The sequence below is a fragment of the Caenorhabditis remanei genome, chromosome II (assembly GCF_010183535.1).
Source record: "Caenorhabditis remanei strain PX506 chromosome II, whole genome shotgun sequence".
Classification (NCBI taxonomy): domain Eukaryota; kingdom Metazoa; phylum Nematoda; class Chromadorea; order Rhabditida; family Rhabditidae; genus Caenorhabditis; species Caenorhabditis remanei.
The window spans coordinates 19,404,589-19,430,323 of NC_071329.1; the positions used below are offsets into that span (position 1 = coordinate 19,404,589).

At 37.6% G+C, this 25,735-nt stretch overlaps 4 protein-coding genes across 4 annotated transcripts; 3 read left to right on the top strand and 1 right to left on the bottom strand.

The window, feature by feature from the left end:
- Positions 1–1,885: 1,885 nt before the first annotated feature.
- GCK72_008042 (uncharacterized protein) lies at positions 1,886–2,985 on the top strand (the record flags this gene model as incomplete). The annotated part of the gene is made up of 5 exons (XM_003105741.2): positions 1,886–2,003; positions 2,113–2,243; positions 2,420–2,549; positions 2,604–2,721; positions 2,826–2,985. The coding sequence occupies 5 exons, from the start codon at positions 1,886–1,888 to the stop codon at positions 2,983–2,985; spliced, it is 657 nt and encodes a 218-aa protein (XP_003105789.2).
- A 17,734-nt stretch (positions 2,986–20,719) lies between these two features.
- On the top strand, positions 20,720–21,144 carry GCK72_008043 (uncharacterized protein; the record flags this gene model as incomplete). The annotated part of the gene is made up of 3 exons (XM_053726610.1): positions 20,720–20,791; positions 20,841–20,894; positions 20,941–21,144. The coding sequence occupies 3 exons, from the start codon at positions 20,720–20,722 to the stop codon at positions 21,142–21,144; spliced, it is 330 nt and encodes a 109-aa protein (XP_053590804.1).
- Positions 21,145–21,332: 188 nt separating this feature from the next.
- GCK72_008044 (uncharacterized protein) lies at positions 21,333–22,686 on the top strand (the record flags this gene model as incomplete). Its single annotated transcript, XM_053726611.1, has 4 exons — positions 21,333–21,497; positions 22,175–22,336; positions 22,385–22,438; positions 22,483–22,686. 4 exons carry the CDS (start codon positions 21,333–21,335, stop codon positions 22,684–22,686), a joined length of 585 nt encoding a protein of 194 aa, XP_053590805.1.
- Positions 22,687–23,669: 983 nt separating this feature from the next.
- Positions 23,670–25,520, bottom strand: GCK72_008045 (uncharacterized protein; the record flags this gene model as incomplete). The annotated part of the gene is made up of 4 exons (XM_053726612.1): positions 23,670–23,879; positions 23,924–23,965; positions 25,261–25,326; positions 25,383–25,520. The coding sequence occupies 4 exons, from the start codon at positions 25,518–25,520 to the stop codon at positions 23,670–23,672; spliced, it is 456 nt and encodes a 151-aa protein (XP_053590806.1).
- Between the last annotated feature and the right edge of the window lie 215 nt (positions 25,521–25,735).

Sequence of the window (25,735 nt, forward strand, 5' to 3'; positions counted from 1 at the left end):
TGTACGTATGTATGTCTGGACGTCCACATACCATTCCACTGGCATGAGATAATGAGATAGTCTGTCTCTGCCTCCAGATGTCGGAAAACCGTTTTTTGGTTTTTTTTCGAAAAATATTCATGATTATAATTTTCTGAACCACAAAATTCCGCTGGTTTAAAACATATAAATTTTATGAATTTTGGACAAAAACTGCTTAAATTATAACAGAAAATGTAAGTTTTCCAAAATTTTCGAAACTCTCATACTTTATTCATTTTTACCATATAAATCTGATCTAAGGTTCAAAATATTGGAAATTTTCTGACAAATTGGTTTGAATCGCTTAAAATCTGTTGAAATCGGCTATAATTCATATTTACGACATTTTCCTTCATTCTTTGTATCTCCTAATGGTTCAAGCCTACTGTAGTCGTAAAACGAGCTGTCTGTGTGTCTGTATGTCCGAATGTTCTCATGAGCACTCTAATATGAGAAAATAGCACATATCTGTGTGTCCGGATGTCCGGAAACGAGACATTCAGGAAGTTTGAGTTGCCAGGTCTGTCTGTATGTTTGTTTGTCCGGCTTTCCTTTTTTTAATTGAAAAATATCAATTCTAGGCGGACGCTGACCGTAAACTTTATTCGTACATCATTTCATCGCGTTTTAAGTCATTTCGTGATGTTTTCAGACATTTTCAAAAAAAAAAAATCCATTTTTCCCCTTCCACCCTTAAATTAAGGTCATCCGTACGTCATTTTAGGTCATTTCTGGGTGTCTCTTTGCACCTTTCTTCGTCTTTTTTCCTAATCCTTATTATCACACGTCACTTTTGGTAAGACTACAGTAAACCCCCACCAGACACGTCATGTTAACAATTTTGAAAAGAGCCAAACATGTTATAACTATTATACCATTTTTTTGAAAAAAAAAACGAAAAAATCAAATCATTTTTTTTCTTCAAAAGATACATTTGAATGTACCGCCCATCTTTTTCTTCTTTCCCTTTTTCATGATGTTTGCTTTTAAATCGTCTTAAGAGTCGTCATTTTGTCATCTCCCCCTCCACCATCACACCGTCATACATTTTTACAACATGCCCCATTTTTTCTTCTTATTCTTTCCATCAAGACACTTTTTAATCTGAAAATAATTGGTTCCCTTCTTAGGGGGCGGAGTTTCCCTGAATTAGGCTCCGCCCACTTTCGGGGAAACTTTCGGGGAAGTCACTGTCTTGGTTAAATAGACATACACAGGTGCTGTTGGGTGGGTCGGCAAATATTTTTGTTCCTGATTTTATGTTTTTTTCTGTTTTTGGCATGATGCCAGGAATTAAAATCAAACTATTTTTCTTTTCCTTGTTTCATGATCCTTACAGTATCCGGAACAGTCTAGAAACTTCTGACAACTTTTCATTTAACTCAGTATCCACTTGATTATGTGATAAGTTGCTGTTCAGTCAAAATATTTTTTACTTGTTTTATGATCCTTACAGTATCCTGAACGCTCTAGAAGATTCTGACAACAACTATTCGTTTAACTTTTTCAGTATCCACACGAGTCGCTGCTCAGCCTGTGCTTGAATTTTTCTGAAAATTGATGTGTTAGTAATACTTTTAATGGTGCATAGTTCAAGAACTATAAACGTGATATGTTTGACACCTACTGCATTTCAAAGAAGGGGGCAGGTCTTAAACTATAAAATATGTGAAATTCAAAAAATTCTGTTTTGTAGAAAAAATTAGGCAGTAGCTGGTAGTTGGTACTTCCAAAGCACACATTTTCGCTCATTTTCCCTCATTTTCTTTCGTTGTTCTTATTTTTTCTTGAACTTTCTAAAAATTTCCATTTTGCAGCTCCGCCCCCGCACTCCCAGCTCCCAGCCACCACAACAAATCTCACAATGATTGGAATGGTCAATGTTCAATGCGACACTCCACTCGACTACTACGCAACTGCTCCAAATCTTTTGAGCCGTGACACATCGGTCCGCAAAAGAGGAGACAGTGAGTCGGCTAATGGTGAGTACAAATATTCTGGAAATCTAGAACATTCCCGACCTACAGTACCTAACTTTTGAACCACCAACGCGAAATTTCCCACTTATCCTGAAAATTCCAAAAATTCCAGCCAGCCGCCACAACTCAACAAAGCGCACTCCATCGTGGCGCCCATTGTTCACTGGGCAACTCAAGAAAAAGAGTTCGAAACCAAAATATCTAAAGGATGGACGAAAATTGACAGAGGAGGGAACGGATGAGGTAATTAACATGAGTAACTATCGGCATTAATTAGGAGGTCAGGGGAGTGAATGAGTGTAATCAAGACATGGTTCTGACGTAATTTACGAGTATCTCCCAGAGATGTCTCAAGCTTTAGAATTCAACTATTTAGATGATTTTCTCTTAAAAAATGCATTAAAAATCAAAAATTCCAGCCAAACAAGCTTTGGGAAGAGCTCTTCCTCCGCTCATTCGCCCACAAGATCGAACAAGAGATCTCATCTCCATCCCCACTCGAAGCCCATAAGAATCTCAATTCAGAACTCTCAAAACTCAATATCCAAGGTAAATTCAACTCAAAACAAGTGTTTTTGAACCAAAAAATTTAAGAAATTCCAGACAAATCCTTCTACCGATCCACATACTCATTGGTGTCACCGACGAGGATAGAGAATATCGATTTCGAGGAATTGGAGAGAATCGAGAGACGTCAGGAGCAGCAGGATGATGAGACATCGTAAGTTCCCTAGAATTCAAATTTGCAGTGAAAAACTTATTTTTTGTTTAATTTTTAACTGAAAATTCATTGAAATTTGAAACTAATTTTCCAAATTTTTGCAGAAAACCCAACCGCTCCAACTCGTCGACAGAACGACCGAGCTCTCAAATCTGCAGTGTTTTTTTGCCTTTTATCAAAACGATTAAAGGAAATAAGAAGAAGAATTCGATTAGTTCCACCACTGGCCCATCAACGAATAATAATACCAAAAATTCGTCATGATTTTAAATATTTTGTCACAAAATTTAAACTCCAATGCATTTTTTGCCCGTAACTTCCCCCTCTCTCTCTTCTAAACAATATGTCCACATCATCATAATATTGCTTTAATTTAATTATTGTCTTATTCACAAATGCCTACTTTTGATGTCACAATATATTCCGTCTCACAAAATGTTGAACCACAAAAATAATTCCACTAATAAATCGGCCACATGTTCAACTTCTTTTTCGCAAAAGTGTATGCGATAAGCCTACACATATAGTACCACCGTTCAGCAGGTCGTTGAATTTACAGTTGAACATTACTGACGTTGAAACGTATATCGGTGTTATGAAGAGTTCAAAATCCTTTTTAAATTTCAAAAATCACCTCAGAGAAGAGGAAATAGTTTTTTTTTCAAAAAATCGAATATTTTTATTGTGGATCTGATCTCAAGCACCGATCTGGAACTCACTGTACATAATAAAGTATTTTAGTGGGTACTCAGACAACTAAAAACACACTGGTCCTTTTTTTTGGCTCCGCCCCGAGATTTTTGACCGAACACTACTCACAGCACTCCAAATTTTAGGTAAGTTCAAAATTTACAAAAATTGTGTCTCCCTGACGGAGAAATGATACATGAAAACGTAAACTCAGAATGAACGTACAATTCATATCTCCGAAGGGTTTATCAATGTTTAATTTACTTTTTTTGCACTTTCCTGGTTTCAGGTAGGCGGAGAATAATGAAATATGTACTATGAACATTACCAAACAAATCTTGAAACAGGTGAAACTTACAATATAAAGTTTCGAATTAGTTTCTTGTGGCAAGATTCAGCTGAATCTCATTTGTTGAATCATGAAATCTGTTAAATGGGGTTCAGACGACCCTATATTTGATGGTATTCCTATTTCGATAGGTTCATATCAATATGGTGTATTGGATGTTTTTCTCGGTGTATTATTTTTACAGTTTTTGATACTTCCGTTTTATATTAATGTATTCCGGAAGAATAAAGAAAGAGATGAGAAGGTTAGTATGGTGCAATCTTTCAGCGTATCTAGATAGATTATTGAACAAAGAAAATTATCAAAAAACTTCAAGTTTTGATTTCCAGACACCACTCTATCCACTCCTCAGCTATATCTTTTACTTCTCATTGGTATTCTACTTCTTTTTTGGATTGTCTATACTTATTGTTATTGCTACTATCATTGTGTTTGCAGTAACACACACATTTCCCTATGTCGTTGCATTCATATTCTTGCCAATATTTCCTTTATTTTTCTTTATGCGTGAACAAATCAAAGTGTTTCATCTCTTGTTATTTCTTGTGGCTGTACAAAGATTCTTGATCTACTTTTTCCCTGAAACCGAGTCTTATTGCAACAGAGCGAACAAACATTTTAAGGGACTTATGTATTTTATTAATTTTTTAGTTGTGGTTCAAGACATTTATCAATTTTTAACACATTCAGCACTCAGTAGTTTCAGTTTTCCGGTTGGTTTGTTATCCTCAAATTTTCTATTCTCCAAAGTTTTAATTCCAGAATTTATATCATATCCTTGCACTTTTATTGTTCACAGCAGCAATACTACACATTCCAATATACTTAAGTGTTAGAAAACTGGGACAACTTGCATCAGCTAGACTCAGTAAACCACAAATATTCATATTCTGGCAGACACTCGCTATCGCAGTGGGAAAACTAGTTGGTTTACAAAATACGCTTTGAAGATTATTTCTTTTCAGCTAGGTTTGATACTCGGACTGTTGTCTCAAATTGGGATTTATCAAGAAGATCAGGTGGGTGTCACTTTCAGTTTGAGATTTGATGGATAGTTTTCAGTTGTACTTTTTTCTGTCCCTGGGCGATATAATAATGATTCCTTTCATCATTCAAGTGACATATCTAGGATGTAACAGACGTAATTTGGATTCCCTGTTGAATTCGATGCTTATTTGGATCAAATGGATTATTTGCTGTAAATCAGAAACATCTCAAGTGGCACCCGCTCAAGTAGTGTCTACCATTTACCGCGAAAGTCTTCAGAACTGATTTTTTTGATGTTTTGGTTTACTTCCTGCAGTTTTGATTGTTTAAAAGTTAGTGTCTCAATAAAACCAATTTTTTTCAACCTCTCTTCAATTTATTTTAAGCTGTTACTTCCTTGTTTCGTTTTCCAGAAACCTGCTAGAAATCTCAAGAAAAGGCTGAAACAACACCGCAGACAGGTGAAACGTATTTTTGGGTAAACCTTACTCTTTGTTACCAAACCTGATACATGATTCCCTTACTTCCAGTGTCATGAATATCGCCAATATCTCCTCGGCATTCGATATGTCATTTCTCACAGAAAGGTTCAAAAACATACATACGCGTGTTTTTTATTTATTACCAGTTCTGTTTTTACTCCAATATCTCACACTTCCGTTTTATATTTATGTTGGCAGAGTCAATCGGGAACGAGATCAAAACGTAAAGACTTTCCAGTCTTTTCAAATTGAGAGTTGAGTTTCAGACCAAGATATATCCAGTTATTAGTCATACTTATGTTATTGTACTTTTCATCTTACTTATATTTGATAGTTCACCTTCTGGCTTATTATTTTTAATAGTGGATCCGATCTATGTGAATATTTTGTATTCAAATAAGATTGCAGCTGAATGAAGCGGAAAAAAAAACATTTTCAGAAATCTTGAAACAGGTGAAACTAACAATATAAAGTTTTGAATTAGTTTCTTGTGGCAAGATTCAGTTGAATTTCATTTCTTGAATCATGAAAGTTTTTTACCTGAGTTCCGACCCACTCATTGTGTTTGATGTGATTCCTCTTTTGAAATATCCATTTGATAGTTTTTGGGAACGTTTAATGGTTTTTATTATCGGTTCATTGTTTTTACAGTATTTGTTACTTCCGTTTTATATAAATGTATTCCGGAAGAATAAAAAAAGAGATGAGAAGGTTAGTATGGTGCAATCGTTCTAGCGTATCTAGATAGATTATTGAACAGAAAAAATTTTCACAAAATTTACGAAATACTTATTAACATGTTGATTTCCAGACACCCCTCTACCCACTGCTCAACTATATCTTTCATTCCTTATTAGTGTTCTGCATCCTTTTAGGAAGTTTTATAGTCTGTTTTATCGCTACACTCATAATATTTGTAGTACTAAAAACAAACCATGTATGGGTTATCATATTTTGTGTATCAGTGTTGAGTTTCTTCTTTATTCATGAACAAATCAAAGTGTTTCATCTCTTGTTATTTCTTGTGGCTGTTCAAAGATTCTTGATCTACTTTTTCCCTGAAACCGAGTCTTATTGCAACAGAGCAAACAAACATTTCAAGGGACTTATGGTTTTTATTAACTGTTCAATCGTGTTTCAAGAAATTTATCATTTAAATAAATATAACGGTGTCACTAATTTTAGTTTTCCGGTTGGTTTGTTATCCTCAGATGTTACATTCTCAACTGCTTCAATTCCAGAATCTTTATCAATTCCTTACACTTTTATTGTTCACAGCGGCAATACTACATATTCCAATATATGTCAGTGTAAGAAAACTGGGACATCTTGCATCAGCTAGACTCAATAAACCACAAATATTCATATTCTGGCAGACACTCGCCATGGTAATGGGTAAAATGGTTTGTTTACCACACAATATTGACCATAAAGAATACGACACTTGCAGTTTTTAGTTAAAAATAATCAACTTTGTAACTGTGACACGTCCTCCCTGATAATCTCCCAATATCGATTGATCATGGAACATCAACAAAACAACAAACATCAACAAAATTTAACATCAACAAAATTAAATGGAATGAGCCAACGCCCCTTTCCGATACCCTTCTAGGAAAACTGTTGATTGAGTGCTGCATCACAAATAATCTAAAGCAATTCATATCACAACCAACAAGAAAAGACAACATACTTGACGTCGCATTCTCGAACACAGCAATAAGTAGTATACAGACTCTTGCGCCAATAGGCGGAAGTGATCATCTTAGGATAGAATTTGACTTTGATCTCCTCCACAGCATACCTTTGCCCAAAATTGAAGTGTGGGACTTCAAAAACGCAGGCATTGGGGCATCCGAAGCCTATTTCGACTCTATTGACTGGGGCCATACTTGTCACGGGCCGGGCCGGGCCGGGCCGGGCCCGCTAAAAAAATGCTAAAAAATTCGGCCCGGCCCGGCCCGTTCGGCCCGTCAAAATATTGAAAAAAAAATGTTCGTCGTTTTCCCATTGTTTTTTCGTTTACTACTTCATGGCAAACATATTATTGATTAGAAATTATAAAAAGACAACAAGTGAAAACGGAAATTGTCAGAATAAGTTATTTTGTCACTATAAACTTTGAGCCTCTCAAAGTCTCTGTGATAATCAGCCGATGATCAGAATCAGGATCAAGAACTTGCTGGAGGCTTCTGAAAGTAGTCTTATCGAATCCCCCGGCCTCGATTTAGTATAAACCGAAGATAACATTTAATTTCCAAGACTTTCAATTCTAGTTTTCAAAAATAATTTTTTGCTGCGGGCCCTGCAAGCCGGCCCGGGCCCTGCGGGCCGGCCCGGGCCCTGCGGGCCGGCCCGGGCCCTGAAATTTTTAGCGGGCCCGGCCCGGCCCGGGCCGGGCTCAAACGGGCCGGCCCGACTTATCTAGGTTGCAACAAACGGAATTTAAATGAAAGGTTGTTGATTTCAAAAATTACTGGCGTCCCATCTGTGTTTTGTTTTTGCAGAGTCCGTCTGTGAAAAAAGTTATTCAAGTTTTTCGTGAGCTCTTGGTGCTAAATGGTGCAAATGGAAAAAATAAATAATCGTTGGAGTCAATTTTGAAACGCGTGAAAATGCACTAAAAACCGGAATAACTTTTTTCACAGACGGACTCTTTAAAAACGGAACACAAATTCGGAATCACTGCAAAATTTGCTATAAAATAGAATTTACCTCTTCATTCTATGTTAGTAAAAATAAACCGAATATTTTGATTGTGGAGTCTTTGGAGACACCGCTTTGAAACGACCTTTAAATTTGATCAAAAGTATTTTCGACTACGTGGAGTCCATTTCTGAAGTCAGAACCTGCTAAATGTGTCTGCGAGCCGAGTTATAAACTCTCAAACTTTTCATATGGTCAAGCTTTTTCATATGGAATTCCAAATAAGCCGCATATAAGCCACCGTGCGGTTCCAAATCTTTTTCCCACCGTTTCACCTGTGCTCGTACGTTTAATAATAAGAAGATATTTGCGTGTACTATTTATCGGAGCTCTATTTGAAAAAGCTTGACCATATGAAAAGTTTGAGAGCTCATAACTCGGCTTACAGACACATTTAACAGGTTTTGAGTGCAGAAATGGACTCCTCGTAGTCGAAACTACCTCACCATCCTCTTGCTCCTGATTTATAGGTCTGTTGAAAGCGGCGTCTCCAAAGACTTCCCTTGTAAGTGAATATCTTGTTGCAGAGATTGCAGCTGAAAAAATCACTTTTTGAATAAGGAGTCAGCATAAATTTTCAAAATAGATGAAGTACTGGACACAAGCTTGGATATTCACATTATCAATTTTGTATTCGTATTATTGCTACAGTTGAGTTTGCTCTTTATTCATGAACAAATCAAAGTGTTTCATCTTTTGTTATTTCTTGTGGCTATTCAACGATTCTTGATCTACTTTTTCCCTGAAACCGAGTCTTATTGCAACAAAGCAAACAAATATTTCAAGAGCTTTATGGTTTTTATTAATTTTTTAGTTGTGGTTCAAGACATTTATCAGTATATTAAATATTCAGATGACAGGAAATTCAGTTTTCCGGTTGGTTGTTATCCTCAGATGTTAAATTCTCAAAAGTTTTAATTCCAGAATTTCCACCAATTCCTTACGCTTTATTGTTCACAGCAGCAATACTACATATTCCAATATACCTAAGTGTTAGAAAACTGGGACATCTTGCATCAGCTAGACTCAATAAACCACAAATATTCATATTCTGGCAGACACTTGCTATGGGAGTGGGAAAAATGGTTGGTTTACCATAATTACTTTTAAAGATGAGATTTCATTTTCAGCTATGTCTGGTATCCGCACTGTTGATTCTCTTGATAGAGAAACACTATCAAGAAAAATGGGTAGGCATCACTTTCAGGTTGAGAGTTGTTGGTTAATTTTCAGATGTACTATTTGCTGTCTTTGGGCGATATAATAATGATTCCTTTCATAATTCAAGTGACATATCTTGGATGTAACAGACGGAATTTGGATTCCTTGTTGAATCCATTTAAGTCAATGCCTATTTGGATCAAATTGATTGTTTGCTGTAAATCAAGAACATCTCGAGTGGCACCCGCTCAAGAATTGCCTACTATTTACCGAGAAGGTATTCAGAATTGAGTTTTTGATATTTTGGTTTACTTTGGATTTGGAGAAAAGTGCAGAAGGAAGTAAAAACTAAAACGTAGAAAACAGGTGAAAGGCAGGTGAAATTTGAAAATGAAATTCAAATCCTTTTGCATCATTTTGCATTGTTTTAAATCGAAAATTAACTGTAATTACCCAAATTTTAATTTTTTTTGCAGAAAACCCAACCGCTCCAACTCGTCAACAGAACGACCGAGCTCTCAGATTTGCAGTGTCTTTTTGCCTTTTATCAAAACGATTAAAGGGAATAAGAAGAAGAATTCGATTAGTTCCACCTCCACCGCATCAACGAATAGATACCAAAAATTCGTCATGATTTCAATGTTTTCTTTTTCATCAAAAATTTAAAATCCAATGCATTTTTTGCCCGTAACTCTCTTCTAAACAAGATGTCCATCCACCTCTAAATCTATCATAATATGTCTTTGATTTAATTCTTGTCTTATTCACAATTGCTTATGTCACAATATTCCCCCTCCCCCCCCCCCAAGTCTCACAAAATGTTGAACCACAAAAAGAATTCCACTAATCATTTTCAAACTTTTTTTCCCGAATTTTGAAACATTTTTAAAAACAACGAGTAAAAGCACATCTAATTTGTACAAAATGGTCTGGAAGCGGAAAACACGATTTGATCAGCAGGAAAAAGACTTAAAGGAACATAGCAGTTGTTGTCTGGGTTTTGAACAGTGGGCGGAGCCAAATGAAATATGTACTATGAACATTACCAAACAAATCTTGAAACAGGTGAAACTTACAATATAAAGTTTCGTATTAGTTTCTTGTGGCAAGATTCAGCTGAATCTCATTTGTTGAACCATGGAATCTGTTAACATGAGTTCTGATAACCCTTTGTTTGATGGTATTCCTAAATTAGTTTTCGGTTTTATTGTTGGTATATTGGCATTTACTGCCGGTTCATTGTTTTTACAGTTTTTGATACTTCCGTTTTATATTGTAACGGTTTTCATGAAACCGTTAGCGTTATCTCCTTCTTTATCAAATGTGTGCACTTCACTTCACTACGCTTCCCTTCAATACGAACGATTCACACGATCAGACCTGCAAACTTTCACCGCCTCACCGCCTCGCGTCTCCTCGTCAGTACTTTCTCGCTCGCCGCCAACTTCCTCTCACCCGCCAAACCGTTCACCATGGCGCCAAACTCTTCTTCTCTAAACTCTCTCACTCTCTCGTCTCTCCCTATATAAGGAGCGGAAACGCTCATTCTTGGCAGTCTTTTGTAGTTTTATACTTTAACCTTTCCCTTTGCTTTGCACCCGCTTCCTAGTCCCAACCTCTGAATGTAATACACTAACGCGTTCTTACAATAAATGAGTTTACAAATACATTTCCGCCTTTTATATGCGAACCTTTACTGGTAGCAGCGAGTATAGTTTTAGAGTAGGAATTTGCGCGCTTTTCGCCCGTATTTTTCCTCCTTTAACTAAAAAATCCCCGTTCGCATATAAACGTTTTTGTTCTCATTTCATTGTTTCGTTAGTTCCCTCCCGCCCCTTTTCTTAAAAGTGCACTTTAGGATGAGGAAGGCGCGTAGGTTTTCAGTAGGTTTAGGTTTTGGGTCAGGGTAAGGTTAGGCAAAGGCGTTGTCATTGGTTGTAGGATTAATCAGAATTTGTTGTGTACTCTTTCTTTTCGTACCTCTTCTTTTGGCAGCGGGATCGGGCTGTGTGTCGGATCCACTGTCATGATGCAAAAATTATCGATTTTTGTTTCGATTTGTACTTGGCTCGGCTTCGTGCCTGTGGCCAGTGACACCGTAAACGGTTTACAGAAGTATCAACTCAAGCTTGGAGAAGAGTGACGTTCAGAAGGTTATCGTGCAGATGATGGTCACTTTGGCGATGTTTCGTGTGTCGGATACGATGGAAAATGCTGTTTTGGAAGTTAAGGGAGCTAGAGGATTCTGCACAGCGGGGCCCGCCGGTTTTACTGGCTCGCCTCCGCGGATTTCCTCTAGCAACCTTCCTTTGCAGTCAGGTATAAGTTATGTAGCCCTCGCAATCTCTTCGGAGAACCAATTCTTATGTCGTGGTGAAAACCAGAAGCAATTTTGGGCTTTTGAAGCATCAGCAGTTCCCAGTGTAACAGAGTTTCAGAAAATCGTTCAGTTAAGAAGCACTTGCAACATCGGTGATAAGCGTAGAAGTTCGGTGATATTCGCAGAAAGAAGAAATGAAGTTGACAACAATACAACATGTACAGAAGACAAGTCAGCGACAAGAAAAGCAAGCGATTCTTCAGAAGTTAAGGCAGTAGAAGTGAGAAGTCAAGGACCGATTCGCGTGTACACATTGTGTGTGAATGATCATAAGTTGATCAGAGGAACATCAATCGTGATTAGCAATCGAGAAGCAATTCACATCAGCAGATACTCGTGCGAGAATAATCATAAGTTGATTAGAGGAACGGCGGTAATGTCTGGTAGTCCAGAAAAGGCAGAACGATGCGTAGTATTGTGTGTGAACAATCATATGTTGATTGGAGGAACATCAATTGCGTTTTGTAGTCGGGAAGCTACTCCCACAGTGACAGATACGAGCGAGAACGATCATATGTTGATCGGAGGAACGTCGATCTGTTTCAGTGTTTCAGAAAAGACTCTCATGTTCAAAGCTTTGATGAGAAACGATTTGAAAATGGTCGGAAGAAGTCAATTCGTGAAAAGCAGTCTGGAAACAATATCTCAGCTAGCAGCAGTCATTCGGTTGATGGCAGAAGATGAAACATCAGCAAGCACAGATGCAGAAGCGAAGAAGAACAATGTCTCAACAGAACAGAAGCGCACATACGCGTCCACAGACACCGTGGAATCAACAAAGGATACTCGGGTATTATCGCACACTTTCAGCAGTGTTACAGGAGTTGTCCGCAAACAAAAGTTAGCATTGATAGCAATGTCAGTGAATGGTAACGATGTGAAATCGTCTGAACCGCTAACAACGTCCTCAAAGAAGAAGGAAGAACATCCAAAGTTCGCAAAATTGGAATTGGTCAACAAACAGAGCCAGAAGACATCAAAAACTTCCAGAAGTCAGCATACAACCGCAAGAAGTCAAGTGATCAAGACAAACGGAAAGAAAACAGGTTAAAAGTTTACAGGCAGACCAGTAACGAGACAACAACAAGTCAACTCGGCAAAATGTAGAGCAGAACCCACATATCAGAAAGCAGTTAAAGACAACGACACAGAGATGAGAATTTCAACGTTACGTCAGCTTTGTGCTACAAGAAGGCATAGTCAGGTAACACCCGCTTTCGGATTCTGCACCGTGGGGCCCGCTGGTTTTACTGGTTCGCCTCCGCAGAAGAACGTCAGTGTGGTGATTAGTAATACACTTGACAAACCTGCATTTTTCTTAACGGCTTCAGCCACCAAGCTTCAGAAATGTCCCAGAATCTTGATGATTTCGTTTGCTAGTGGTCCCCCGTTGCAGTCATTCGCAGGAAAGATCGACGAAGATTTCAACGTTTTCGAGAGAACATTCCGAGATCGTATTACATTGACAACAATGAAGCCTGAGATGCATCTCACGTGTTTGCTCAATTATTTGATTGAAGATGCTCGAGACAAAGCAGAAGAAGTCATTAAGAAGAACGAAGATGCTTCATTTCAAGATGTCATTGACGCGCTTCGACACAGGTTCAGTAGTTCGCATAAAGTTTCAGCAGCTAAAAGTCAACTTCGGTCAACAAAAAGAGTAGCTGGAGAAGCAGTTGAAGTGTTCTACAGAAGAATCGTACGACTCGCAAGACTTGCTTACGGTGACAGTAACGATGAGTTCGCAAAACACTTGATTGTGGAAACATTCACCAGAGGTTTAAGTTTCGATATCAAGTTACAGATCATGAAAGAAGAACTCAAAGAGCCAGAAGACATTTTGTTGCGTGCTATGAAGATAGAAGCAGATCTCAACGCAGAAAGTGACGTGCCGGTCAACATCACCAGTCAGACAAATGATAGCTTACCGCAGGTAACTGCCGTTCATTCAAAACGAGTTTCAGAGCGTCCGCTCAAGAACGGAAGAGTCAAAGGAACTTGTCACAACTGTAAGAGTAAAGGTCACTATGCCTCTGATTGTTGGCGAGGAGTTCAAGTCAACCGGAAACACAAGAGCCAGTCAAATCATAAGACAACTCCCGCATCAACTTCGTCAGTATCTGAATCTTCAAACGATAACGAGATGATTGAGAAGCTTAAACAGCAGATCAAACTGAAAGAAGAACAACTTCAGTTCAAAGATGCGCAGATCTCAAAGCTCAAGAAAAAGCAAGAAGGAAGAACACAGAAACAAGTCAAGTTCAACGACGCAGACCATTCCGTCAGCATCGTACACGAGTCAGGTAACACTGGTCAAAATATTTCAGAAGTTGGACAATCACCTTCTACAAGTCACATGTGTCCATACATAGCTAGTGTACCTATTAGAGCAAACGGTTATGCAACAACAGCTCTCATTGATACTGGTGCTCAAATAACAGTCAGCAGTAAGCACATGTGTAAAGTTTTGGGTATAACACAACTTGACCAGCCACTCAGTACTCATGCTGCAGGTTTTGGACTTAATTCAGTTGAAATTTCAGGAACAGCTATGGTCACTTATACCATCGGGTCTTACAAAATCCGCCATAAGACACATTTCACAGTGAGTAGATGTACGCCAGATCCATTTGATGGAGTAGAAATCATCATTGGAACTGATATACTCTCAAGAATGCCACCCGTTCAGTTTGATTTCAGAAACGCTAGGTTACAGATTGGTGAAGACGTCATACTTTTGGGAAGTATGAAATCTCCTCAGATATTGTTTTCAAAACTCTGTAACACAGTCAGCCTAGCTGGAGCAATCAGCTCATTTCAACAATTCTCAGATCCAGTTCAGGAAGACCGAGACAACAAGTCAGTTCAATTTAAGAACAGATCAAGCAAGCAGTCAAGGAATAGGAACTCACGTCCAAGATCCGTTGGCCACCAAACGCAAGTCCCAGGAACTACTGAAAGCAGCTCTCACGTCAGATTTCAAGAGGTTTCTGATGAAAGTCAAAGCTCTAGACCAAATCAATAGACTAAATCTAACCAGTTTTATCCAGTTTCCGTAATAATCAGTCTTATTTTTGTGTCCCAGACAGTTTTAAAAATGTTTTAGAATACTAACAAAAGTTCTCTCACACCTTAGGTTTATGTTCCTGCTCGTTGAATAGAAGTCGTCAGCAATAACTCCAAATGAAGAAATACATCAACAACCAGATTGGGTTACAACTCCATGTACGAGCTCAAGTTCAATCAAACCCACACAACTAGAAGTCTTAGCTAGTTCACGAATAGCATGATGGTACTCAAAGCCATCACTTCCCTGTGGAATTCAAGCCTGTCGGTTCGGAATACAATTCAAGAAGTTTACAACTCATTGATACTCTTGGAGAAGGTCTCAACCAGAGTTCGTCCAGCGCCACACTCATGTTCTCAATCCGTCGAAAGGAGGAATCAACAACAACATCAAATGGAGAAGTGTATCAACATTCAGACAAACGTAGCTAATTCACGAAGGACATCAGTTCTCAACAACACTAACTCGAGTCATATGTATTTGCAATCCTCAACGGTTCGGAGTACACATTTAACTTGCCGAGGTCGGCAATCTCATCGATAAGGTTGGAGGCGTAACGAACCCTTCAGTTTCGTTATTTTCCCGGTTATTAAATGTGTCCTCCTCACCACTTCTCGAATAACATTGCTGATTCCAGAACAACCAATCGGCCAAGCCAATCGCTCAACGACTGATTTTCAACGCCAAGTAGCTGATCCACACCTCGGATTCCAATCTCGACAGGCACACCCACTCCTTTTGATTCAACGGAAGGAAGACGACAAGGATAAATGAGTAATCATTCCGCCGTCATACAAACTTGGAGAAGACTGTCAACGTCAGCGGAGAACAACGCCTTGAGAGGATACGATCGTTAAGTCAAGGATTCTACTAGCTTCGGAACAAGCACAGAAAGCCGCCATTGGATTCGAGACACCCCGTAGTCGACCATTATCTTGAGCATGTTTTACCCATTCCCAACTAATAATTTTCGTAAGATTTTCAATGTTATGCCAAGCCCACACTCACCCGTTTTATACACCTGTACCCATTTCACTTGTCACCCACCAGACCTAACCTAAGGAACATTTTCGTAAGCAGTCCCACAAGATTGTCAGACCCGTAAGGACCCAAGCAACTCATACCCTAAGCATTCATGTTAACTCACATACTCAATTACCCACCCAACTACCCGTAAGAGAGAAGAGAGAAGAGATGGAAAGAAGATCAAGGAAAAGATGGAAGAAGAAGGATGGATATGGATAGAGATCAGGATGGAAGGAAGGAGACCACCCGGAAAGGATTCAGTCGGAAAGGAGTCGCGGAACCCAAGTCATGCATCTACAAGATCAGGATCACGTCAAGATGAGCACACATTTGACTAGTCGAGGACGACTATTTTCTAGATGTAGGGGGGAGATGTAACGGTTTTCATGAAACCGTTAGCGTTATCTCCTTCTTTATCAAATGTGTGCACTTCACTTCACTACGCTTCCCTTCAATACGAACGATTCACACGATCAGACCTGCAAACTTTCACCGCCTCACCGCCTCGCGTCTCCTCGTCAGTACTCTCTCGCTCGCCGCCAACTTCCTCTCACCCGCCAAACCGTTCACCATGGCGCCAAACTCTTCTTCTCTAAACTCTCTCACTCTCTCGTCTCTCCCTATATAAGGAGCGGAAACGCTCATTCTTGGCAGTCTTTTGTAGTTTTATACTTTAACCTTTCCCTTTGCTTTGCACCCGCTTCCTAGTCCCAACCTCTGAATGTAATACACTAACGCGTTCTTACAATAAATGAGTTTACAAATACATTTCCGCCTTTTATATGCGAACCTTTACTATATAAACATATTCCGGAAGAATAAAAAAAGAGACGAGAAGGTTAGTCAGCAGCAATCTTTGTAGCATACCTAGTTATTACAGATCGAACAAAGAAAATTCTCAACAAACTTTACCTTTTGATTTCCAGACACCTCTCTACCCACTCCTCAACTATATCTTTTACTTCTCATTGGTGTTCTACTTCTTTTTTGGATTGTCTGTAGTTTATATTATCGATGTTATCATTCTGTTTGCAGTACTACACGCAGTTCCCTATGTCGTTGGACTCTTAGTCTATTTTCTACTGCCTTTTTTGCTCTTTATTCATGAACAAATCAAAGTGTTTCATATCTTGTTATTTCTTGTGGCTATTCAAAGATTCTTGATCTACTTTTTCCCGGAAACCGAACCTTATTGCAACAAAGCAAACAAACATTATAAGCGACTTATGTTTATTATTAATTTTTCAGTTATTTTTCAACACATTTGTCAGTTTTGCTCAGGAGTCACTAATTTCAGTTTTCCGGTTGGTTTGTTATCCTCAGATGCTATATTCTCAAAAGTTTTAATTCCAGAATATCCATCAAATTCTTGCACTTTTATTGTTCACAGCGGCAATACTACATATTCCAATATACCTAAGTGTTAGAAAACTGGGACATCTTGCATCAGCTAGATTCAATAAACCACAAATGTTCATATTCTGGCAGACACTTGCTATGGGAGTGGGAAAAATGGTTGGTTTAACATGTAAGTACTTTAAAAGTTGAGTTTTTATGTTCAGCTATGTCTGTTATATGCACTGATGGCTTTCATTTTAAATGGTGAAAAGCAATTTGAGATATACATTTCGCTGTCTCTGATTGATATAATAATGATTCCTTTCATAATTCAAGTGACATATCTTGGATGTAACAGACGGAATTTGGATTCCCTGTTGAATCCATTTAAGTCAATTCCTATTTGGATCAAATTGATTGTTTGCTGTAAATCAAGAACATCTCGAGTGACACCCTCTCAAGCATTTCCTACCATTTACCGAGAAGGACTTCAGAATTAATTTTTTAAATTTCGGTTCACTTCCTACAGTTTGGATTTTTTTAAAGGTAGTTTCAATAATGTTTCACTTCCTTTTTTTCTAGAAACATGGTTGAACTTTCCAACATCATTTTTTTCTTAAACTCTCTCTAATCTATTTTAAGCTGTTACTTCCTTGTTGCGTTTTCCAGAAACCTGTTGGAAATTTCAAGGAAGTACCGAAATAACAACGCAGACAGGTGAAACGTGGTATTGGCTAAACCTCACTCTTTGTAATCTGATACATATTTCCCTTACTTCTAGTGTCATGAAATTCCTTCTCCTCGACATTCGATACGTCATTTCTCACTGAAAGGTTCACAGACTTACAATAAATAATAATAAAATGAAATGTAACAACAAGTATTCTCCCGATGAGGTAACAATAAGGATCTGCAAAAAGCTGAACAGTGTGTGCTGAACAGACAAATGATTTGCCAATATCGCTGTATGCACTTAAAATCTCTCGATTCAAGCATCAACTACGTCCTCTCAAATGTCCTCGTATTGAAACACTCATCAGGCAGCAACTTTAAACTAAATGCTTTGTGGATCCGATCATTTTTATTTATTTTATTCCTAACCAGCCTGGCTGCCGCGCCTTCGGCGCTTCATCCGGCTGGCATCTCCTAATTTACTTGTTCACCTTCTCAGAAATGTGTCCGCGTGGCCGAGTTGTCTACACAGGTAAAGCGCGATGGATCCATTGTGGGTCCATATGCGTCCATATCGAATATGGATCCACATAGGATCCATAATGCATCCACATTTAAAACGCGGATCGCGCGCGGATGGAATATGGATAGGGAGGATGTCGGTCGTCCTCGAATTTCCGTGGATCGCGCGTGCATAATAAAAGGTAGTTTGGTAAGTCTCAGTCGTTCCTAAAAGACAAAAACGGGACTTTTACTCTGTAGAAGTGTTCTTCTTTCCGGGTATTACTTGAACTCATTTTGTGTAAACTTGATTTTAAAAACCTACAGACTATTTTGGCATTTGAAAAACAAAAATTGAATAGTATACTGAAATTACATAAAAGTCAAACCATAATTTGTTTTTGATGAAAAGTGAGTGGAAACGGAGAAAAGTTTGTAGACGAACAGAGTTGGACGAAAACGGAAAACGGAACTTGAAAAAAAAACAATAGATAGAACACAATACACACCTTAAGAAACTTATAGTAGCAAAAGAATAAGTCTCTAGTATGCGAAACAGCCACAATATGTGGTGGTATGAACCCAATCGAATCAAAGAAACCACGGATCGCGCGTGGGTGCTAAATGGATGCCGCCCGCGCGTGGATCCATATGGATCCATAATGGATCCATCTGACCTACCCACAGCATCCGCGCGCGATCCGCGTTTCATCCATAATGGATCCATCGCGCTTTACCTGTGTAAGGCGGTGGTCTCTGCGCAAAGAGCGCGAGTTCGATTTTGGGTCCGGCCGCATTTCTTTCTCATTTCTCAAAATTTGCGGACATTGGGACAGATGGACAGACTCCCCATGCGTTTTATATATAAGAATGATTTTTTTTTCGGTTTTTCTATTGGTATAGCGACTTTTATTGCCGGTTTATTGTTTCTGCAGTTTTTGTTACTTCCGTTTTATATAAACGTACTTCGAAAGAATAGAAAAAGAGATGAGGAGGTTAGTAAGATGCAACCTTTTAAAATTATCAACAAACTTCAAGTTTTGATTTCCAGACACCCCTCTATCCACACCTCAGCTATATATTTTACTTCTCATTAGTGTTCTGCTTCTGTTTTGGATTGTCTGTAGTTGCTCTTATCGTTCCTTACATTGTGTGTGCAATCAGACGATCGACATATATCAATGCACGCACTTTATACCGCATCAAAGCTCTCAATTCGATCATCTAAGTTTGCTAGAAACCACTTTCCACCAAATTACATCCTTTGAAAACTACAAATGTCAGGTTAAACACTCGCCTATTTTCAACCACTTGCTTTAAATATTCATTTATGAAGAAAAAAAAAGATGTCAATCAAGAGCACCCTTTTCACCAACGAAAGTGACTCATCGAAAAGTATTTGGCGGACTACAACTCCTCATATCCCTATGGTGGTTATCTTTATGTGTCAGTTGTTCCTGTTCCCGTTTTATGCATTCATTTTTATGAAGAACAGAAAGAGAGAGAAGAATGTAAGTGAGATTAAAGTTGCAAAAGCTCATAGTCTTAATAGTTTTCAGACACCCCTCTATCCTATTCTAAATGTATTATTCAAAATGTCTATTGTGTACTATTCATCAACAACTGCTATGCTCCTAGCTAATCTATGGCATCACCTAGTTGGAAAAGATTATCTGGTATTTTCCCCTTACTCCTTGATGTTGATTGCAGTTGTTCTCTTCTCTTTGTATTTCTCAGTTTTGGAGTCTATCAAAGTATATCATACCATTTTATCCCTTCTGGCTGTTCAACGATTTCTGATATACTTTTATCCAGACATTGAGAAAAAAGTAGCTGTCGGTCGAATAACTACAAATGCGATCACTTGTCTGTTATATCTAATATTCATTATGCATGAATTTTATGCTTTCATTTACAAGAGCTCTGGATTTCCCGTAAGCATACTTGTCACGGGCCGGGCCGGGCCGGGCCGGGCCGGGCCCGCTAAAAAAATCTTCCGGCCCGGCCCGGCCCGGCCCGGGCTGGCCCGGCCCGGCCCGTTCGGCCCGTCAAAATATTGAAAAAAAAAATTTTCGTCGTTTTCCCATTGTTTTTTCGTTTACTACTTCATGGCAAACATATTATTGATTAGAAATTATAAAATGACAACAAGTGAAAACGAAAATTGTCAGAATAAGTTATTTTGTCTCTATAAACTTTGAGCCTCTCAAAGTCTCTGTGATAATCAGCCGATGATCAGAATCAGGATCAAGAACTTGCTGGAGGCTTCTGAAAGTAGTCTTATCGAATCCCCCGACCTCGATTTAGTATAAACCGAAGAAAAAATTTAATTTCCAAGACTTTCAATTCTATTTTTCAAAAATAATTTTTTGCTGCGGGCCCTGCGGGCCGGCCCGGGCCCTGAAATTTTCAGCGGGCCCGGCCCGGCCCGGCCCAGCCCGGCCCGGGCCGGGCTCAAACGGGCCGGCCCGTGATTTGACAAGTATGCCCGTAAGTAATGCTAATATGAAATGTTTAGTTGAAGCAGCTGTAGTCAATTCCAATTTCAGCGTGTCCACGAGATACTTTCCATTGTTCTTATTCTCTCAGGTCTTTTATATATACCAATGTTCATAAGTGTAAGAAAACAGAGCAGTTTAATGTCAGCACAAATGAATAAACCTCATATGTTCATTATCTGGCAGACTATTGCTGTTTGTATCGGGAAAATTGTGAGTTCGATATGTTTCGTTATGTTTTTTATGTTCAACAGTTTTACAGTTCTTTCTCGAACCAATTTACCTGCATTATGCTTGTAACCTACCAGAGCTTGACGTAAGTTTTAGAATTTTAGAATAATATTTTCATTGAACTTTTTCAGTATCAAAGTCTGCTCATTGACTTTGATTTCATGTTGATCCCACTAATTATTCAAGTTGTATATTTGGGAAGTACCAAGCAAAATTTAGATTTGCTATGTTTAAATATCAGAAATTTATTCAGAATAAAGTCTAACCAAATTCAACCATATTTTATAAGAGATGCGGTATCGTCAACTCAAGCAGCACCGGCACCGGCTAATTAAATTATTGACAATTGTTTTGATGAAATTAATGTTGAACTATTAATACTAAAGCTCTCAATTCGATCATTTGATTTTGCAAGAAACCACTTAACACAAAATTACATACTTCAAAACTTACAAATGTCAGACCAAACACTCGCCTATTTTCAACCACTTGCTTCAATATTTCATTTCTGCATAAAAAAAAGATGTCAATCAACGGCACCCTTTACCCAAATGGAACCGACTCAACGGATAGTATTTGGCAGACTAAAACTCCTTTTATTCTTACGGTTATTACTCTTTCATGTCAGTTGTTTCTGTTCCCGTTTTATGCATTCATTTTTATCAAGAATGGAAAGAAAGAGAAACATGTAAGTGAAATTGAGGTAGTGATGGCTTGAAAGGCTCTATTCCAGTTTAGATGCCTTTTAAAAACTCAAATGTCCCAAAACACAGTCAGGCGTCTCTCAAAACATTTAAACGTCTTTTGGGGTCCCAAAATTGTAGAATTGGACATTTTTGGGACCCCAAAGGATGTTTAAATGTTTTGAAGGGCATCTATCTGTGTTTTGGGACGTTCGAGTTTCCAGCAGACTTTGAAACTGGAACAGCGCCGCTTTAAGTGTTAACAATTTTCAGACACCCCTCTACCCTATTTCAAATGTTATATTTAAATTGTCTATTGTGTTTTATTCATCAGCAATTGTTATGATCCTGGCTAATCTGTAGCATAATCCAATTGGAAACATTTCTCCGGGACCTTTAACCTCGTTTCTGATTGTGGCTGTTCTCCTTTCTTTATACTTGACCGTTTGGGAGTCTATCAAAGTATATCACACTATTTTATCCCTTTTGGCTCTTCAACGATTTCTGATATACTTCTATCCAGAAACTGAAAAGAAAGTAGCTGTCGCTCGAATAACTACGAATGTGATTACTTTTTTGTTATATTTAATGTTTTTTGTACAGGAAATTTATTATTTCTTTAACAAGAATTCTGGATTTCCGGTGAGTAATGTTTACCCGCTGTAGTCAATTCCGATTTCAGCATCTCCACGAGATAATTTCGATTGTTCTTATTCTCTCTGCTCTTTTATACATACCAATGTTCATTAGTGTAAGAAAACAGAGCAGTTTGATGTCAGCACGAATGAATAAACCTCACAAGTTCATTATCTGGCAGACTATTGCTGTCTGCATCGGAAAAATTGTGAGTTTGAAATGGTTTTACTTCCTTTTTATGTTCAACAGTTTTCAGTTCTTTCTCTTTCCAATTTACTTGCATTATGGTGGTAATCTTCCTGAGCACGATGTAAGTTTTAACATACCAATAATATTTTCATTGATATTTTTCAGTATCAAGTTCTCCTCACTGACATCGATTTAATGTTGATCCCACTAATTATTCAAGTTGTATATTTGGGAAGTACCAAGCAAAACTTGGATTCGTTAAATCTGAATATCAGAAATTTATTCAGAAGTAAGATTAACCAAGTGCAACCATATTTCATAAGAGATGCGGTATCGTCTACTCAAGCAGCACCGGCACCGGCTATTTAAATTATTGATATTTGTTTTCAAAGAAATTAATTATGTTAAACTATCAAAACTAAAACGCTGAATTCGATTATTTGATTTTGCAATAAACCACTTAAACTTAAATAACATGCTCAGAAATTACAAATGCCAGATTCGCAAACACCATTTTATCATGTTTTTCAGTTGCCAATTTTCTCTTTAAAGTTCAATTCTCAGCAAAATCTATAAGAGGTTTCCAAACGATATCAAACGTGCTAGTGTATCTTTTTAAAAATATTTTTAGCAAAGACTAGTCAATTGCTAGTTTGAGGAAACCTTTTATTTTGTGAGTCTCTCCTTTTTAATTTCCAATTCTGTTCAAATAAATGAAGATGCCAACGACACCATTTTTCAAAATAAAACTACTTATCGAAATTAACTTCTCGAACTGAAACACCTCATATCATTATTATGGTTAACGTGTTATGTCAGTGGTTTATGTTCCCGTTTTACGCATTCATTTTTATTTTATAAAGAACAGAAAGAGAGAAAAAATGAGAAAAAGATGTAGGTGAGATTGAAGTAGTGAAAGCTTATTTCAAAAAATTTCCTATTTTTCTGATCTGAGATAACCTAAGTTGTTCAGAAGGATTCAAATATTTACAGAAACTATACTAAACTTTATTTCATGACTATGTTTTTTTTTCAAATTTTCGAAAATCACGAAAATTCGAGAAATCACATATTTTATGTTCCATTACCGGTGTATCGAAAATATAGTTTATAATTCTCTTGACTTGTTACCCATATCTTCAGGGCTGTCAAAAATTGGTAGTTCTAAAATATGGAGTTTTACACTTCAGACATCTGTAAAACTTGTATTTTTAAGGAAAAACTTGTGAAACCTGACTTTTCACTCAGAATTTTAAGAAAATACAACAAAAAATCAAAAAAAAAAATTTTGGAATGTTCAAAATAGTACAAGATAGACAGCTGCTGGGATCACAATTTTCTAGATTGATTATTTAATTCTGTGGTGGTACTGGACGAGTGGTTGACCTCAAATCATCATCCAGCTGTGGTGTCACTTGTGCCGTCCTCCTTGATCCACAACATAAAAGCCGACTCGGTGATTCCAACAACGCATCTAAATTCCGTTTGTTGCATCCGAGATAAGTCACTTGAACAATGAATGGAATTATAATTAAATTCGTTACTGACAACAACTCGTAACGCTGAAAATTGAATTGGTTTTACCTAAAAATTGAAAATTTCAAACCATTGAATTGGTTGGAAGATAAGCTGATGATCCAATTGCTATCTGAAAATTATATGTATATACCAGGGCTCTATATACATATAGAACACTTCGACGTCCTTTCGAACCCTAATTTTTTCCCGAAAATCAAAACGTTCTTTCAAATATTCCTCTGTAGTGGACCGATTTCTATGAAACCTTTCAGTGGATTATTCTTTTCAATATCTAATTTTGTTTGTTGAAATGTTCATCAAAAATTGTCAAAAATCCTATGTAAGCCCAGGTTTTATCGATACGTAAAAACATGATAGAAAATTCGACTTTTTGTGAAAAAATCAAAGAAGATTTTCAAAAAAATTCAAATTTTCAAATTTTTGTATTGTGACCCGAGCCGAGCCGGGCCGGGCCGGTGAAAATTCTCAGATCGGCCCGGCGTGTTGCAAGTATGATTTTAACTAGAATAGAACCCATACCAGTTCCCCAGATGCCAAGATAATAGTTTGCCAGAATATAAATAATTTTGGTTTGTTAAGTTGAGCCGATACAAGATGACCCAATTTTCGAACGCTTATGTATATCGGTATTTGTAACAAGGCTGCAATTATCACTAGACTGATCAAGATTTGGTGCATGTTCTGAAAAAGTCATGCTGCATTACCCTCCGCAATAAAACAAGAAACCAACCGGAGATTCGAAAGCAGAGTCCAAAATGATATACTCTATGCTAAACGATCTTATCAAGTGATATATTTCTTGGCAAATGACAAAAAAGGTAATGGAATACATTGCCATTTTGTAAGTTCTCTTTTCCACATCAAATATTTTTTCAGTTTTTGGGAAAAAATAGAGCAGAAATCTTTGAAGTGACAGAATAAATAACAAAATGTGAAATACTTTGATTAGTTGATGGCTGAGCAACAGACCGATTATACCGAAACAACCAATAACGGTGATTATTAAATTCTCGGAAATAAGCGCATTTAAACCCAAACCGACTGGAAAAAGAAGAAATAATATATAAAATAAAAGTACTGTAACATAAGTATGATTAATAACTGGATATATCTTGGTCTGAAATTCAACTATCAATTTAAAAAGACTAGAAAAGCTTCACGTTTTGATCTCGTTCCCGATTGACTCTGCTAACATAAATATAAAACGGAAGTGTTAGATATTGGAGTAAAAACACAACCACTGATAAAACATAAGCTATCAAATGAAAGTTTTTGAGCCATTCAGTGAGAAATGACGAATCGAATATTGAGGGGAAATTGAAGATTTTCATGGCACTTGAAGTAAGGGATATGTGTATGAGGTTTGGTAACAAAAAGTAAGGTTTAGCCAGAAATACTTTTCACCTGTTTGCGTTGTTGTTGCCAACCATTTCCAGCAGGTTTCTTGAAAACGCAACAAGGAAGTAACAGCTTAAAATAGATAAAAATCAATTCTGAAGACCTTCACGGTAAATGGTAGACACTACTTGAGCGGGTGCCACTTGAGATGTTTCTGATTTACAGCAAACAATCCATTTGATCCAAATAGGCATCGAGTTCAACAGGGAATCCAAATTACGTCTGTTACATCCGAGATATGTCACTTGAATTATCAAAGGAATCATTATTATATCGCCAAAAGACAGCAAATAGTACATCTGAAAACTATCCATCAAATCTCAAACTGAAAGTGACACCCACCTGATCTTCTTGATAAATCCCAATTTGAGACAACAGTCCAAGTACATGTTCTGGAAATGTCTTTCCATGTATATCGATGCATGCACTTTATAGCGCATCAAAGCTGTCAATTCGATCATGTAATTTTGCTAGAAACCAC